Here is a 14,353-nt window from a genome sequence, read left to right as displayed (position 1 = left end):
AATGCACCAGAATTTCAAAGATATCCCCTGAACAGTGCAACATGCTGGTAAACATGTGCACGTCTCGCTTAAAGAATAGTGATCCATAATTTTGCTGCACTGCTTGTTATTCTTTCTTGTTTGTATCATATTCTGCAGCACAAAAGAACAAACCATTGTATTCTGAACACCTATCCATATTTCCTAGCATGTTCCTGGAAACTGATAAGCAGCTTACATGCGCATTTACTCTGAGGAGCTTGTTTGTTTTGCCATAACACTGTACACTGGTTTGCAGGCTGGCAGTACTCACTCGGCAATAATCCAAAGTAGCCACGTATTCGTAAGATCCCAGGGACAGCTCAGGCCTTTCATAGTGGTCTATCCGTCGGCCCATGTGGTCCAGGTGTTGAAAGAAGAAAGGAGGGACTACAAGCCAACAAACACAAGAACAGGAGCAAACAATTAAAACTGGTGAAAGAGAGGAACAACACAACAAATCCTCTCAGCAGATGTGATATACTCCAAAGCAGTAAGAAATTGCACCAACAATTCAGAGCCACTCTTAGGGTTCCTCAATTAATACATACTCAGAATGCTTATTTTTCACATTTTTGCCTGTAAAAGTGCATGTGTGTGTGAGTGAGGGGAATATCAACCTAGTTTTTTAGCCATTTTTTAGTCCTCATCAATGATTTTTTGTTTTGGTAAGTGCTTTCTGACTAAGACACTGTAGTAATACCAGCATGATTTAAACTGATACTGTGACTTAAATGTCTTTCTTAAAGTGCTCCCAGTGCATCTAAATTTCCCTTTATGAGAGTTTAAATTGTTAACAAACGATGAAATTTATTATCTGCTATGCCTGCACAAACATTAGAGCTCCAGGCAGCAACGCAGTTGGAGGGAGGCTGACAAGGTTCACGTTTCAGAGTTGAAAAGATGACTGTATTAGGGAAAGCACCATACCCCTGTGATCCAGCTGAGGAAATCCAGCTTGATACAAATGTCTAGAAAGGCTAGCTCTGGCAAAGATTTGGGATTTCGCCAAGAGCGCAAGAACAGTTATGAGTCACATGAAGCACACTTGAACAAATATGGCATGGTATCTTGTGTGAAAACCAACACTTGTCACAGTAAGACGAATAGATTATTTAACCATTGCACCCACAGTCATGCACAGGAAGAAGCTAACATGGGTCTAAATATTTGCTTCTTGATGTAAATTTGCATTTCTTAAAGAAATTAATGTTTTATTCCAGCACAAAAATTGCTTTCAATTAATAACATAAACAGTTCTGTATCCTGCGCTGTCACAAATTTTTTAAAATAAAGTTTTGATCATACCAGACTGGACTTCATGAGTCAGCATTATTTTTCATATATTTTTTTAAACTGTACTGAACAAATGTTTCCCTCCACTGCTCTTGGGAATTGATTTTTTTTTAAAATAAGCATAGTTACTGCATCTCTCTGAACTATCTTTTGTTAAATCAGCAAGTCAAGAAAATAGTTTTAGGGATATAGTTTCTTTTTAGTCTTAGGGAATGGATATGAATCCCAGATTAAAGAAACATCACTTACCATCATTTATACAGTTACAAAACCCACACTGGTACCTCCTGCCACCTTCAATGAACTGCATGAAGGGACACATGTAAGCTTTGCAGCGGTTGCACCGGATGGGGCCGGTCTCCCCGTGGTTTACGAGATAAAGAGGCGTCTGTGGAGCAAGAGGTACAGAGAGAGAGCAATGTCAACATGAAACCAAGGAGAGCTACAAAGAGTTAATTCAGATTTAACTCGTTAGAGACCACCTGATTAAGAGATCATTTATTGTTCAGCACTCACACAAAAGCTGTTGAGCCCCAGAGATCCCCTCCAAGGCTAAATTCACAAGTTCATGGGCTGTATTCTGAGGTTTATCAGAAAAAGAACAAGGATTCAGACCAAAACCCCACAACATTTTGCAAGCATTGGAAGTTTAGGGCTCCAGGCTGATTTTCTCCAGCAAAGGGTAATTTTTACAGTTCACTAAGAAAAATCTTTTCAAGTCGGGTCTTTTGACTTCTCTGTCAGATGGAACTTTTCCTGAAGGAATCTACTGCTGCTAGTCAATTGCAAAAGGGTATTTGCTGAGAAAGCCCTTAATATTTTGTCCTAAATGCTGACTCCCGTGCTGCCTTGTTACATGCTACACTCCAGTTTAAATGATGTCAGGGTCACCAGCTGGAGGGGGAGATTTAGGAGAAATACTAATATTTATGGAAGGAAAGTACATACAGCAAACAAGTACAGTACCTCAAGCACTTGTCATTTAATTACACTGACCACGCTTGCTTACAGCCCCTGCCAAAACCCATGGCTAAGGGAAGACATTTTCCAGATGCCTCTTTCCATAAAAACTGCAGCAATTGAAAGATTTCTGTGATTAGAGTTCGAAAAGTCATAGTTGAAACCACTGCAGAAAGAGAAGTTTGCTCAATTATTCGTGAAACACTAATTAAATTTTTTTTTCCTTACTCCTGTCATCCCCAGCTAAAAATCTCAAAAGGCAGGAATAAGAAATGTCCAGAGTTTGGACACAGCAGATCCCTACAAGAAGAAATGCTAATGTGAATGCTAGAAGAAGTGCTAGTGTGATGTGTTAGCCTTTCAATGCTAACATATCAGACTAGCACCTTCTTTTTTTCTTGAAAATAATTATTCTGTCTCTTCTTAAGGAATGGGTGTATTTCATCTGTTATACAATTTATTTTTTACTGCAGCATAAGGATGCATTTTGACAAAGATTTTCTACATACAAGTATATTTTTAGATTTTTACTATGTGGGTTTTAAGTGCTCCCTCCTGCTCCACTGAGATATTCTTTTACTTTGCATTCCTTCCTCTACGCAAATTGAGTTTAACCCAAATTAAGCAATAATGCCAGCTGGCAAATATCAGGGTCATTTTTCAGACATAAAAGCCTTGGTCATGAAACTTGCTCATCAGCCACAATGGCTTAATAAGGCTTAAAAGTTCTGGGTTTTGTTCATTACTTGGCAATTTTCTGATTATCATTCTGCTGTATAGCTTAATGAGACCTGGACCTGGTTTGCAGTTAATATTATCATAACATCAGACCTGGTATGGGAAAAACCAAACTAAACCAACCCCTCTTGCACTTATACACATTGATGCAGTAACTTTTAACCTTGGTTTGATATATTTAATATTTAATATCCAAGAAAACTTACTCCCAAAAATGTTCACATCTGATAGATCAAAATCAAGATTGTACATAAAGGGCATAAACAAGAACAATTAAAAAACAAATGCCATGAAGTTCAGAGCCCAAGTAACTACATCCTTACACACGTGTAGTAAATTACCTTCTTGAAGACAAAAAATTAAGGGTAAAAAAAAAAACCCAACCAAGAAATAAGCCAACTAAAAATGCACATGACAGACTTAAGGAGTTTGTCTAACAAACATTTTTTTTAAACCAGCCCTATTTGTCTCCTTACTAATTTAGTAACTGGAATTTTTAGAAAATAAATGAAATTTACATCTTAGTGTTTTCTTTAACAATTCAGAACGTTCCATCAATAATTAAAACATTTAATGGAAAAGCTATCTGTGTGGTAACTGCAGAAGAACTACGACCAAAAGCATCCAAAATCCACTTCTTGATGAGAACAACGCAGTTGTGAAAGAAACTTCATCTCCAAAAAGCTGCCTTTCGGTGCATTGCACTGTAGAGCCCAACATTCCACCACTCTATCCAGAGAAAGGAATTCCTATTTCTGTGTGCAAACTGCTATTGCACTTCCAAACATCAAATTTCTGTCACAGTAAAATAACTTCTAAAAAAAAGTAGATTTCTGTGGGAATGTACGAAGGTAAGTAATACTGTGCATGCAAAAAGTTCTGAGTTTAAATTAAGGGTAAATAAAAGCAGAGCAGTTAAAAAAAAAAAAAAGAAAAAAAAAAAGTGATACTGAATGGGAAAGTCTTGCTTGGTCTGCTCCACTCTCTGTAGATGTCACTGTACACCAGAAGAAAAAGCAGAGAGATCTCAAAATCAGTGGCAAACTCTCATAGCAGCAGGGGAATGGGGTAAAATTTAATAAGAGGTTTTTTATATTTGGAAGGTTTTGTTTTTAGGGTTTTTTTTTTGTTTTTTTAAGTACATGCAATACTCCTGTTTCTTTTGCCTTTCTACCTACAAAGTATCAGCATTTTCTTCCTCTCTTGTCTCAGAAAGAATCTCCCAGTTTTGCTGGGAGGCACAACATTGTAATTCTAGGTTAAAGCAAAGGAGGATTGGGCAAAAGATGGAAAATGCTGCAAGGGACCTGCACAAACTTAAATTTCTCTGGAACCTTGAGGCCCCACTGAAGTTCAAGCCCTGAGTGTTGATCAGATAAACTATAACTTAATCCCAAATATAGCTGTAATAAGAGGAGTTTTATTTTGGAAATATTTCAGCAAGACCATCTCTCAGGAGTCAGAAAAATATCACAAAACAACAGACAGACGTTGGTGGCACAGCTCCAAGATAAAACACATCCATAAAAATTTCCAAAGGGACTTGAACCTGCACTTTAAAGTCTGAGAAAGCTGAATTTCTATTGCTTGCTATAAAAATGAAGTCCTGACACGCTCCTGAGGGTGATGCCTGCAAACTATCACCATATTCTTATTGCAGGATGTGGACCACAGCTGCAAATTTTAAGTGTAGGAGTAAGGACTGTGCTAAAGCTCCAGATCATCATGGCACACCTCTGGGAAAGAAATGTAAAGAGAAAAATCCAAAGTGACAGATGCTCTGGCGAACAAGAGAGGCACATATAGATACTGAAGAAAATGACCCATTTCTCAGACAACAAAATAAACAGGTCAGTGTCTCTATCACAACCTTAGAGTGTAAGCAGTGCTTCTAGAGTTGTTACTGACAGTTACATTTATGAAAATCTAGTCACTAAAATATTCCTATGAAAATTTCAAGATATGCTATGCAACATAACTTTCTAATGAGCAAAGGAGAAGTCTTCATCCAAGCATGGCACTGCTGCCCCAGGAAAATGTTGTGTTTAATTAGCACAGTAAAAAGATGACAAAAAAACTCCACTGGATAATCAAAGAGAATTCTGAAATACAACACTGATGTTTTGGGAAAAAAATCTAGGTCATGAACCAAAGTGTCTCTGTTTCCTAGCACTGTTGAAGGGGTTTGTTTTCTTTTTTTCTATCATCATAGATTGCTTTGGAGAAAGATTAACCAGTCTACAAATAATCCCTTGGTTTTGAGCTGCTTTACTGATTCACATTAAAACGTCAAGAAAGCATTTCCCTTTGTGATGTTCCCACTGTCTTTTATGAGAAGCCATTCCCTCTGAAGGCAGGAGTTATTTTGCCTGTTCTTGGTTTTCAGATGTCGAACATGCTCAGCCTCCTCAGCTGATGACTCAGGCCAATTTGGACTCTCTCATCTGCAAGGTTCACAGCAGGTTCAACTATCTTCTGTACCACACTTCTTTTCCATTGATTTCCTTGTTTGCTTGCAAGACTGCAGCAAGGCTAACGCATCCCCCACGGGATGCAGGGTCTCCTGGCTCCAGCCTGGTTTTCACAGACCACATAAAAATGCCAAAAGCATGTTCAAACCTCCTTGCTCACAGCCCCTCCAGGCCCAGGCTGCACATTCCTCTGCATATACAGCACTGCAAAACACACGACGGCATGGTAGCTGAATGTCAAGTGGACCCTGCACATGGGAAATGATCCAGTATGTAGGAAAAAAACCCAGAAAACTATTTATCAGCTTCAGCCTATCCCTGAAATCCTTACTCAGCATTCCCTTTTAAAGGAAATACAGCAACTAACTGAACAGAGTTAGCAGCATGGAGAGTGTAAATATAGACTACACTCTATTCAACATGAGAAGAAGGATTCCTACAAGTTTGGGGATGGGGGAAAAAACATGTAATAATGATAAAATGTTGATGTAAAAAAATACCAAATTTAGTTTGCTTACTTCTTTAAAACTTCTGTATGACACAGGGGACAGAAGGAGAGAAAAAAAAGGACAAAAAGTTCACCAGCCATGCTGGAGAGAGGCACCCCAAGTTCTGCTGGTCATGATTCCAGGCTGGGAGCCCCAAGCATAAACAGGACAGTGCTCTGCAGCACCTCTCAGCTTTGCAGTGCTGACTGCTCTTTGGATGCAGGCACAGGCTGTATCTGGAGGCAAGTCCAGCAGCCAGGACAAACTGATGATAGAAGCAGCAGCGTGAAATTGGCTAATCAAGAAACGGTGCTGCACAACACACTTGCACAATGTTAGCACTTGAAACCCATGAGGTCCCAGCCAGACCTGCTTCAGCCCAGTGCACCCTCAACCCAGCAGGAGTGGAAGCTGCTGCAGAGGCCCAAACCCAAGGGAAGAACAAGGGCCACACTAAACTGCCCTAGGACAGCACTGTTACTGCTGTTAGCACCCCTGAGGGTGATAAGCACATGGTCAATCACAGGCCAGGGCTGAGGTTCAGGGCTGTACCAATCCACAGCTCCACTTCCCATCTTATCAGTATCACAGATGGTGCAGCACTGCACTCCTTGTCTGAGACTCTTGGGCAAGATTGTTACACTAGCTGTAAAACCACTGAAAAGTAAGACGGGCAAGGTTCAAAGAGCTTCTCTACAGAAATGCTAAGTAGTAATTACAAGGGATTAGCTTTACTGGTCATAAGAGTTTCACATTAAAATTAAAGCTGGATTTTCAGTGACATGGTATCTGTCTGGCTTATTTTACAAAACCAAACAGAACTCTTAAAGACACCTCATTCAGGTATGATTTCTGTTTTTCTGAAAATCACTTCCGCAGAGTTCTAGAGGATCTTCAAAATGTCAGACTGGATTTGGGCATGAAATACTGATTTCTGGACAGGCCCAGTCTCTTACTGTATGGTGCTGTATGATTTATCAAGGTAAGTTTATCCTCTCCTAATTTTTTTTTAAGCTAGCTAAATAAATTATCAACTCAACACCACAGTTTAAAACACAGGCACAGCCTGTAAAATACAAAGATAATGGCTTCCTTGGCACATCAATTCTGTTTTAAAAAGTCCAAGACCATTTAATGCATACAAAGCTGTGACCATTTCTATATCCTTAGGACAGGCAATAAAGCAATACTCCAAACAGTGCTCATGGAACAGGCAGCTCTAGGTTTACTGAACAACTATTTCAGCTGGTACATGAATTTACGTGCGCTATAGTGACCTCTGAAGCAACATTCTCCCAGAGGAAATTCTGTACCAGAACATTATCAATGTTATTCACATCTTCACAGCAACAACAAAACCAAAATTCCACGTTGGATTTCAGATCCATTTTGGCCAGCTGGGCTATCAGCAACTTCAGGGACCAACCAGGTGTTGGGAATTTTTCCTTTTTATACACACACACATATATATGTGGATAGACGGATGTGTGTCCATATACATATTGTATTTTACCAGCATACAAGAGAAAAGCAATTGCCGACCTGAGATCATGCATGAAAATCTAATGAGTAGGAGGTTTCCTTCCTTCTCAAAATCAGAGCTGTTTCTCTTTTGTTAGAAGATGTTACTTTGACTTTTTAAACTGACTACTCACGTTTGCATTCCTGAGAACTTTCACAACAGGAACAGTATGCTTCCCATCTTTGCCAAATACATTAAAGAAACTTTAATTAGGAAAAAAAAAAAAAACCCATAGAAATGTTTTGGAGTATTTTAATTAGAGATGGAAAGAACATTTCTGCTTATGTGCAGCCTTTCCTGGACAATATTTATTAGCGAACATACCTTTAAGGCTAATTAATTTATTTCCACTGAGATCAGTAAGACCTGGGCATAGTTAAAGCATCATGCTGCATTTCCAAGCCAATTACAGCTGGCCCATTGCCCTAGGAGAACTTAGAAAGTACAAGGAGAATTTTTGCTATGTGAACAAAAAGCAGCACTGAACAATTTCACCTCTGTAGCAAGAACATTTGGGATGAGTTTAACGCCCTTTATAAAAAAGTCAAGTCCTTTATACAATGGTGGTTTTGAAGGTCAATAGGAAAACTAATTGTTACTTCACAAATACCACATCAGGTCACAATGTTCTCACTCTGAGTCTCTCTTCCATGAATATTTTTGCTACTACAATAGCTGGGATGCTTCAAGCAGACTCCAGAACCTTCAAACATTAGTAATATTTGTATGTGACTTGCAACGACCCTCCTCTCTTTTGTTAGCACAGCTGAGTGTCACAACTGTGTGGAACTGGGTTTATGGCAGTGTGCTAGGGTACAGTTAGTTTTCAGTTACAGCTCAGTTTCAGTTAGTTTTCCTCACAGTGCCTGGAAGGGATATGTTTTGGATATGTGCTGAACACAGGAGATAACACAGAGATGGTTCTGTTCCTGCTGAGCAGGGCTCACCCAGGGCCAAGGCCTTTCTTGCTTTCCACACTGCCACACTGGGAGGAGACTGAGAAGAGAGACAGCCAGGAGAGCTGACCAGAGGGATATTCCAGACCTATGGCTTCATGGTCAGTAAACAAAAGGGGGCAACAAGGATGAATGGGGACACTTGGAATGATAGAGTTTGTCTTCCCAAGGCACCATTACTGTGATGGGGCCCTGCTCTCCTGGGAATGGCTGAACACCTGGCTGCCCATGGGAAGTGTGAACTAATTCCTTGATTTGATTTGCTGGTTGGTGTGGCTTTTGCTTTCCCTATTAATCTTTGTCTCAAGGCATGAGTTTTCCAGCTTTTACCCTTCCCATTCTCTCCCTGATCCCACTGGTGGGGCAGTGAACTGCCTGGGGTTCAACCATGACATGAGGAAAGCAATCCTGTGAAGGACAGACCTGCTCTACTGAGAAGAGATCTCTGTGCCTCTATTTAGCAAGCAGACAACTTCCATGGAATAACACACCTTACATGGTGTCATCCAAAATACAACATTGCATAATATGCATAGATAAATAAAATATGCAAGAAGAACTCCAGTTTAAAAAGCAAAATACAAACCTTTCCTCTGGAACTTACTCAATACCAGTGTGTTCTGACTCTCTCAAGTTTTCAAGGAATAGATCAATAAATAGCCCAAGTGATTTTTAACTTGAGTGTCATTTTTGTTGGCAAAACAAATTATCAGTATTATTGGCCAATTAATTAAATGGCTATAACTGTTACTTTTTATTTCCCTTTTATATGTACTGCTGCTTAGTAAGACTTCTATTCTGCCATTACAGTTCTAAAGGACAGTCACAGCCTCTGACTTACTAGAAACTGTATTACATCATCCTTATAAAGGCTTCTTCTTGGTTCAATTTTCAAATTTGTATAAATCAGTCAGGAACTCTGATTACAACATTATTAAAAGTTACATAAATGCCTCATTTTCAAGTCACTGCTCTCATCTCTATCAGAATTACACCCTTACCATAACAACAGTGGTGCAGGGACCAACATACCACAGAAGTATTTTCAAGGGCACACTTGAGGACTATTTTTCAATGCACACTAAAACCAAAAGACAGAAGAAAATAAATAAGAAAATTTGCTTCAATTAGAAGAAGCTCTGCTGCAAAAGCCATTGCTAAACCTGCCTCTGAATGCTCATTGTAGTTACAGAGGGCAGTCCTTGGCTAACAAAAAACTTTCTCCTTGATGATGAAGTCTTGGGAAGCAATCCAATTCCAAATGATTTACTACCAAGTGCACACTAGCACAGGCAGGCTCCATGAAGAAAGCCTCATCTAATACACGTTTTATGTACCTCTAAATTAGGCATTGTGAAACCAAGCTTACAGGCACTGATCTCCGGAGTTGTGTAACACTTTCTGGGTGAAGCACCTGCAGATGCTTGGGAGTTCTGGGCTCTCCACACCAGGAATGGCAGAGTCTGGCACCTCAAAGGAGCTTAGCAAAACCCCCAGACATTAACCTGGCACTAGTTAGCTGAAAAAACTACAATAAAACAGCTGTGACAGAGCAACAAAGATTGCCCTGCCGCAAGCAGACTCAAAACTGAGCCCAAAGTCTCAGTCCTCTCCCAAACCAGACCACCAACAAGGATACATTGGAAATGTTTTTAATACCTGGAAAATGTATGTTTAGCATGATATACAGCAACATGCATTAAGTACATTACATTTGCAGGGCTTCTACTCCCACCATGTTTTAGAACAAACACAACAACCCAAAGACACTGACAAAATCATTCCCTGCTGGATCTTGGACAATCCAGACAACAGAACACACAAAATAATCCATACAGACAGGAGGACAGAGGTGTCAACAGCAGCTCTTTTCTTCAAACAATTTCCTCAGAACAATCATCTTACAATTACAACAAGAACAATCATCATGGACAATTTTACTGTCTAACTCTGCTCTTGTGGAGGGGTGTCATGACAGACGTCCTTGTTTCTGTCAAGCTGGCCACCATGCAGATAAGCATGACCTGGTTGATATAATGTAACCTTTTTGAAGGAAGAGCCTTTCAACAGAATCCCTTGTTAAAAGCTCTTACATTAGCCAAGCTCCCCATGCTCTATGCAGTGACAGCCTCCTCTGCAGTAACCAGATAAAAGACAGAAATCAAAGGGTAAAACCCAAATGATGGCTTTTTACAGTGCATAGGTGTTATCAGCAAGCACCTCTGCTCTTCAGAGCCAGCTTATTAACATATTCCTAATAGAAAGGAGCCCTCAGCAGGATATTTAGTTGGAATAATTTCATCTTGCAGACGAAGCATTCCTCACTCTCCTCAAATCAAAGTTCTGCACAAGCACATAGCTGCCAATGAATGTGTGTGTCTGTGCAAACCTGTGCTTCAAACTACAGCCACCACCTGCCTGCCCTGCTCACTAGCTGTTTAGTCAGCAGCAACAGAACCTGGGTCCCACGGAGTCCAAAGCAGATGGGAGGAGCATGAGGACTCCCTAAAACCAAAAACTACACTGATAACATTGGATCACATTTTTAATTATGCACCTCACTCGATTTTTAGCTGCTGCCAACCTTACAATTCCACCTAAGAACCCATACTATCATCCCTGTAAAAATCATGGCTTTCTAAACAGCTTAGCTGCACTGGGCCTCATCAAATTTCACTATTCTGAAAAGGTAAAATGGCTTTTAGCTCATGAACCATTGTATTTCTGAGAAGCAATTCCATTCTCTAAACTAATTAATTAAGGAGAAAATGGAAGTGAAATATTAGATTCCCACCAATAAATATTTCTAAAAGCTAATAAATTGAAATAAATAGGAAAGAACATGGCAGAGAACAATGATACAAAACTGCTAAAGAGCAAAGAAGGCAAATATCTAAAGGTAGAGATAAGTATTTTGAATTGTTTACATAGGATTTTACAACATGAAATACTCTTTTAACTAACTTTTGATATCAAGTAGTATTAATGCTAAATCAAGATCACATGGTTTATTCAGGCTCTGGAAACATTCATCCATCTCCAAAACAAATTCATGCAGGGCTTGGTCTAGGATGATAACTGTGAGAGATAGTTTATTTTTATAGACTGTTGCTAAAGCACTGGTGGACTAAAAATAAGTTCTGTCAAACAATGATACTGTACTCTCAATCTATAACAAACAAATACTTTCCATAGATCATCCAAATCAGGAGAGTGAAAATGAACTGTTACTTCTGAGAAATAATAAATATGGACTTAGAAAGATAAGATTATGAAATTTGTAGTGCTTTCAAGACACTGGCAGAGGAGGGAAGGCATGAATGTTTTAACAGCCTTTGTTTCCAGTGATAAATAGTGCACAGGCAATGTTCACTACTTCATGATTTTCTAGATTGGCTCCAGGTTTTTTGTAGCAACCTCTAAAAGACTCTGTGCCCTCCATGGATTTTTCCCCACAAACTTTCAGCTTGAGGGTTTTTCTGAAAAAATCCCTTTCACTTGCCCTTCTGAGGCTCAGTGCCCACATGCCAAGTGCTGCTACCTCGCCTGCTCTTGGGGTAACAAACACAACCCTACAATCATCTTTACCCAGTGGTCTTCACTCACGCCTTAAATTCACTCTCATGTGTAATTTCACATTTCTGAAGTAAAGCCTCGTTTGTGACCTTTTCCTCAGTGTGATCAGTGTTACTGTCTCAATTTTAATTACGGCTTCTCTACAAGGCTTTCATTGTGCAGCTTCACCAGGTTACATTTTTTCTTTCTCACTGCAGGTGCAACTCCTGTTTGTTTGAGGGTTCACTTGAAACACATTACACTTATTCAAAGACATGCAAGACACCCTTTCACTTACCATCCTTATCTACCAACATTATGATTTCACTTTCTGCTCTTATTTTCTCCTACAGAGATAACTTATATCCTGTTCTTTACTAGAAATGGAGATATCTGGTGTACACCTCTCCAAAAGACATCCCTGTTCAATTTTTTGACAATTATTTTTTCCTAACAATTTTTTATCAGATATTAGCTAAAATAAATTTTTAAAAAATGCACTTTGCATGTTAGTTCACTTTTGGAGGCAAGACACCAGTCCTTCTGTGCAGACATTCCACTCGGCCAAAAAGAACCCACAGTGACAAATGAACTTAAATCAGCCTTTCAAACTTTCTGAAATCCCAAATTACCTTTTCCCTTTGAAAACCTTCCAACTGCAAGTGTGAGAATACTGTCAAGTCACCAGGTCTAAACCTTTTAGTTGAAAGCTCCCCGGATCTTTTATCTCCATCTCTTCTTGTATCCTTAATCAAAGGAAGCAAACCCCCAGAACTCAATTTCCAGTAGAGTTACTGTCTCCATGAAGGCAATTGACAGTATATTTTCTAAAAACAAAATCCATTATGTTTACAAGTCATCCATCCAAATGGTGACAGTGTTCAATTAAGAAAGAGGAATATCTGTACAACTGGGCTCCCCCTTTCATACACGTACCTAATTCTGTCACTGCCAGAAGACTTTGCTATTTCTCTTTTCTCTTAGCTAAATTTTTGCTGCAGTTATTGTGTAAAAGATGCTGTTTATCAAGAAACAAAGAAATTAAGATGTATTTTCACCTTGTAACCCAATGGCACGTGATGAGCATCACCTGTAGACACTGTTAAAAGGCACTAACTATAAAAAAGGATGGATCTTCTGAAACAAAGAACTTCCTGTGCCTTGCAGTCACCAGTTTCAGGCAGAACACACCATACTAGGAAGTTCAGAAACACAAGTAAGCCCCTGAATGTATTTTACCTCTATAAAAAGCCCAGTTCTTTCAAATTAAGTGGCTTTTCAAAATTAAAGTAGTTATAAATCCCATATGGAAGACCATTTTTATTAGGATATCTTAAGAGTAAGATCTTATTTTGGCAGCAGCAGTGAAGACAAAGGGCACACGCAAGCCATGGAAAAACTGCCTCAGCTAAGACTGCCCAGCTCTTCCCAGTCCAACACTATCTCCTTAGTTCTTACAATTTTACCAAGCTATTCTGACTAGAATTTTCCACACTGGGCTTTTGCCAATTTTCAGAGACATTTTTTCAGGCTCCTCCAAAAGAGAGGCTAGGGAAAAACACACTGCTCCTTACAGATTAATGAGCCCCACTGACCTTTCCAACAGCTCAAGAGCACTAACACTTCACAACGGGTGGGTCACCGAGCACATCTTCTCGCCAACCCCAGGAAAACCCCCCTGAGCTTGGCTGAGGACAAATGTTTGGACATACTGCAAATTTATGTATGCAGAAGAGATTTAGATTTTAGCAACTCATTGATCACCCTGTCCAAACACAATGCAGGACACAATGAAGCGCATTCTGCAGCCATGGAAAGCATGGAAAAGCGCAAGGAAACGCATTCTGCAGCCATGTGTGGGACACATAAAGGACTAGAGGCAGACTCTGAGTGCAAGATGCACAAATGAACAGCCAACGTGAAAATGGATTTTGTAAGTGGCACCCGGGCACAGAAACTGGGATCAAGGGTGGTAAAGAGCAAAGGTTGGCTGATAAAGGGAAGGGGTGGAGAAGCAACAGCAGGAGTTTCATCTGGGAGAAAATGCAGGGGAGGGGGCAACAAGCCAAGTGTGCACATTTCCCTCAAGAACTGGAATGAAACCCGAAGTTGCTGTCTAGCAGACAAATGGTGAGACTTGGTATCTGCAGAGCCATCAGTAATACATCCTATTTCCCTGTGGACCACAGAGAAGATAACTACAATCTACCCTGCTAAAATAATACTCTCAATTCAAACTACAGAGGTCTGCTGGATTGGAAGTTATCCATCCTGATAAAGAGCAACATCTGCTTTTTTCCAACGAATATTAAAAAAAAAAAAACAAAACAGGAATTTATAAGCAATAAA

The 14,353-nt window shown here is 39.6% G+C and overlaps 1 protein-coding gene across 4 annotated transcripts in view; it reads right to left on the bottom strand.

Moving 5' to 3' along the window:
- SEC24D (SEC24 homolog D, COPII coat complex component) overlaps window positions 1-14,353 on the bottom strand; it is a 51,715-nt gene that overhangs the window by 16,513 nt on the left and 20,849 nt on the right. For all 4 annotated transcript variants that reach the window (XM_038135429.1, XM_038135426.1, XM_038135428.1 and 1 more), the window contains exons 9-10: window positions 1,564-1,702; window positions 293-408 (exon numbers count right to left, since the gene is read on the bottom strand). In XM_038135429.1, the coding sequence (XP_037991357.1) occupies window positions 293-408; window positions 1,564-1,702 (255 nt within the window). The remainder of the gene's footprint in view (window positions 1-292; window positions 409-1,563; window positions 1,703-14,353) is intronic.

This window comes from Motacilla alba, chromosome 4, assembly GCF_015832195.1.
Source record: "Motacilla alba alba isolate MOTALB_02 chromosome 4, Motacilla_alba_V1.0_pri, whole genome shotgun sequence".
NCBI classification, from domain to species: Eukaryota; Metazoa; Chordata; class Aves; order Passeriformes; family Motacillidae; genus Motacilla; species Motacilla alba.
This window is presented reverse-complemented; position numbering and strand designations above follow the sequence as displayed.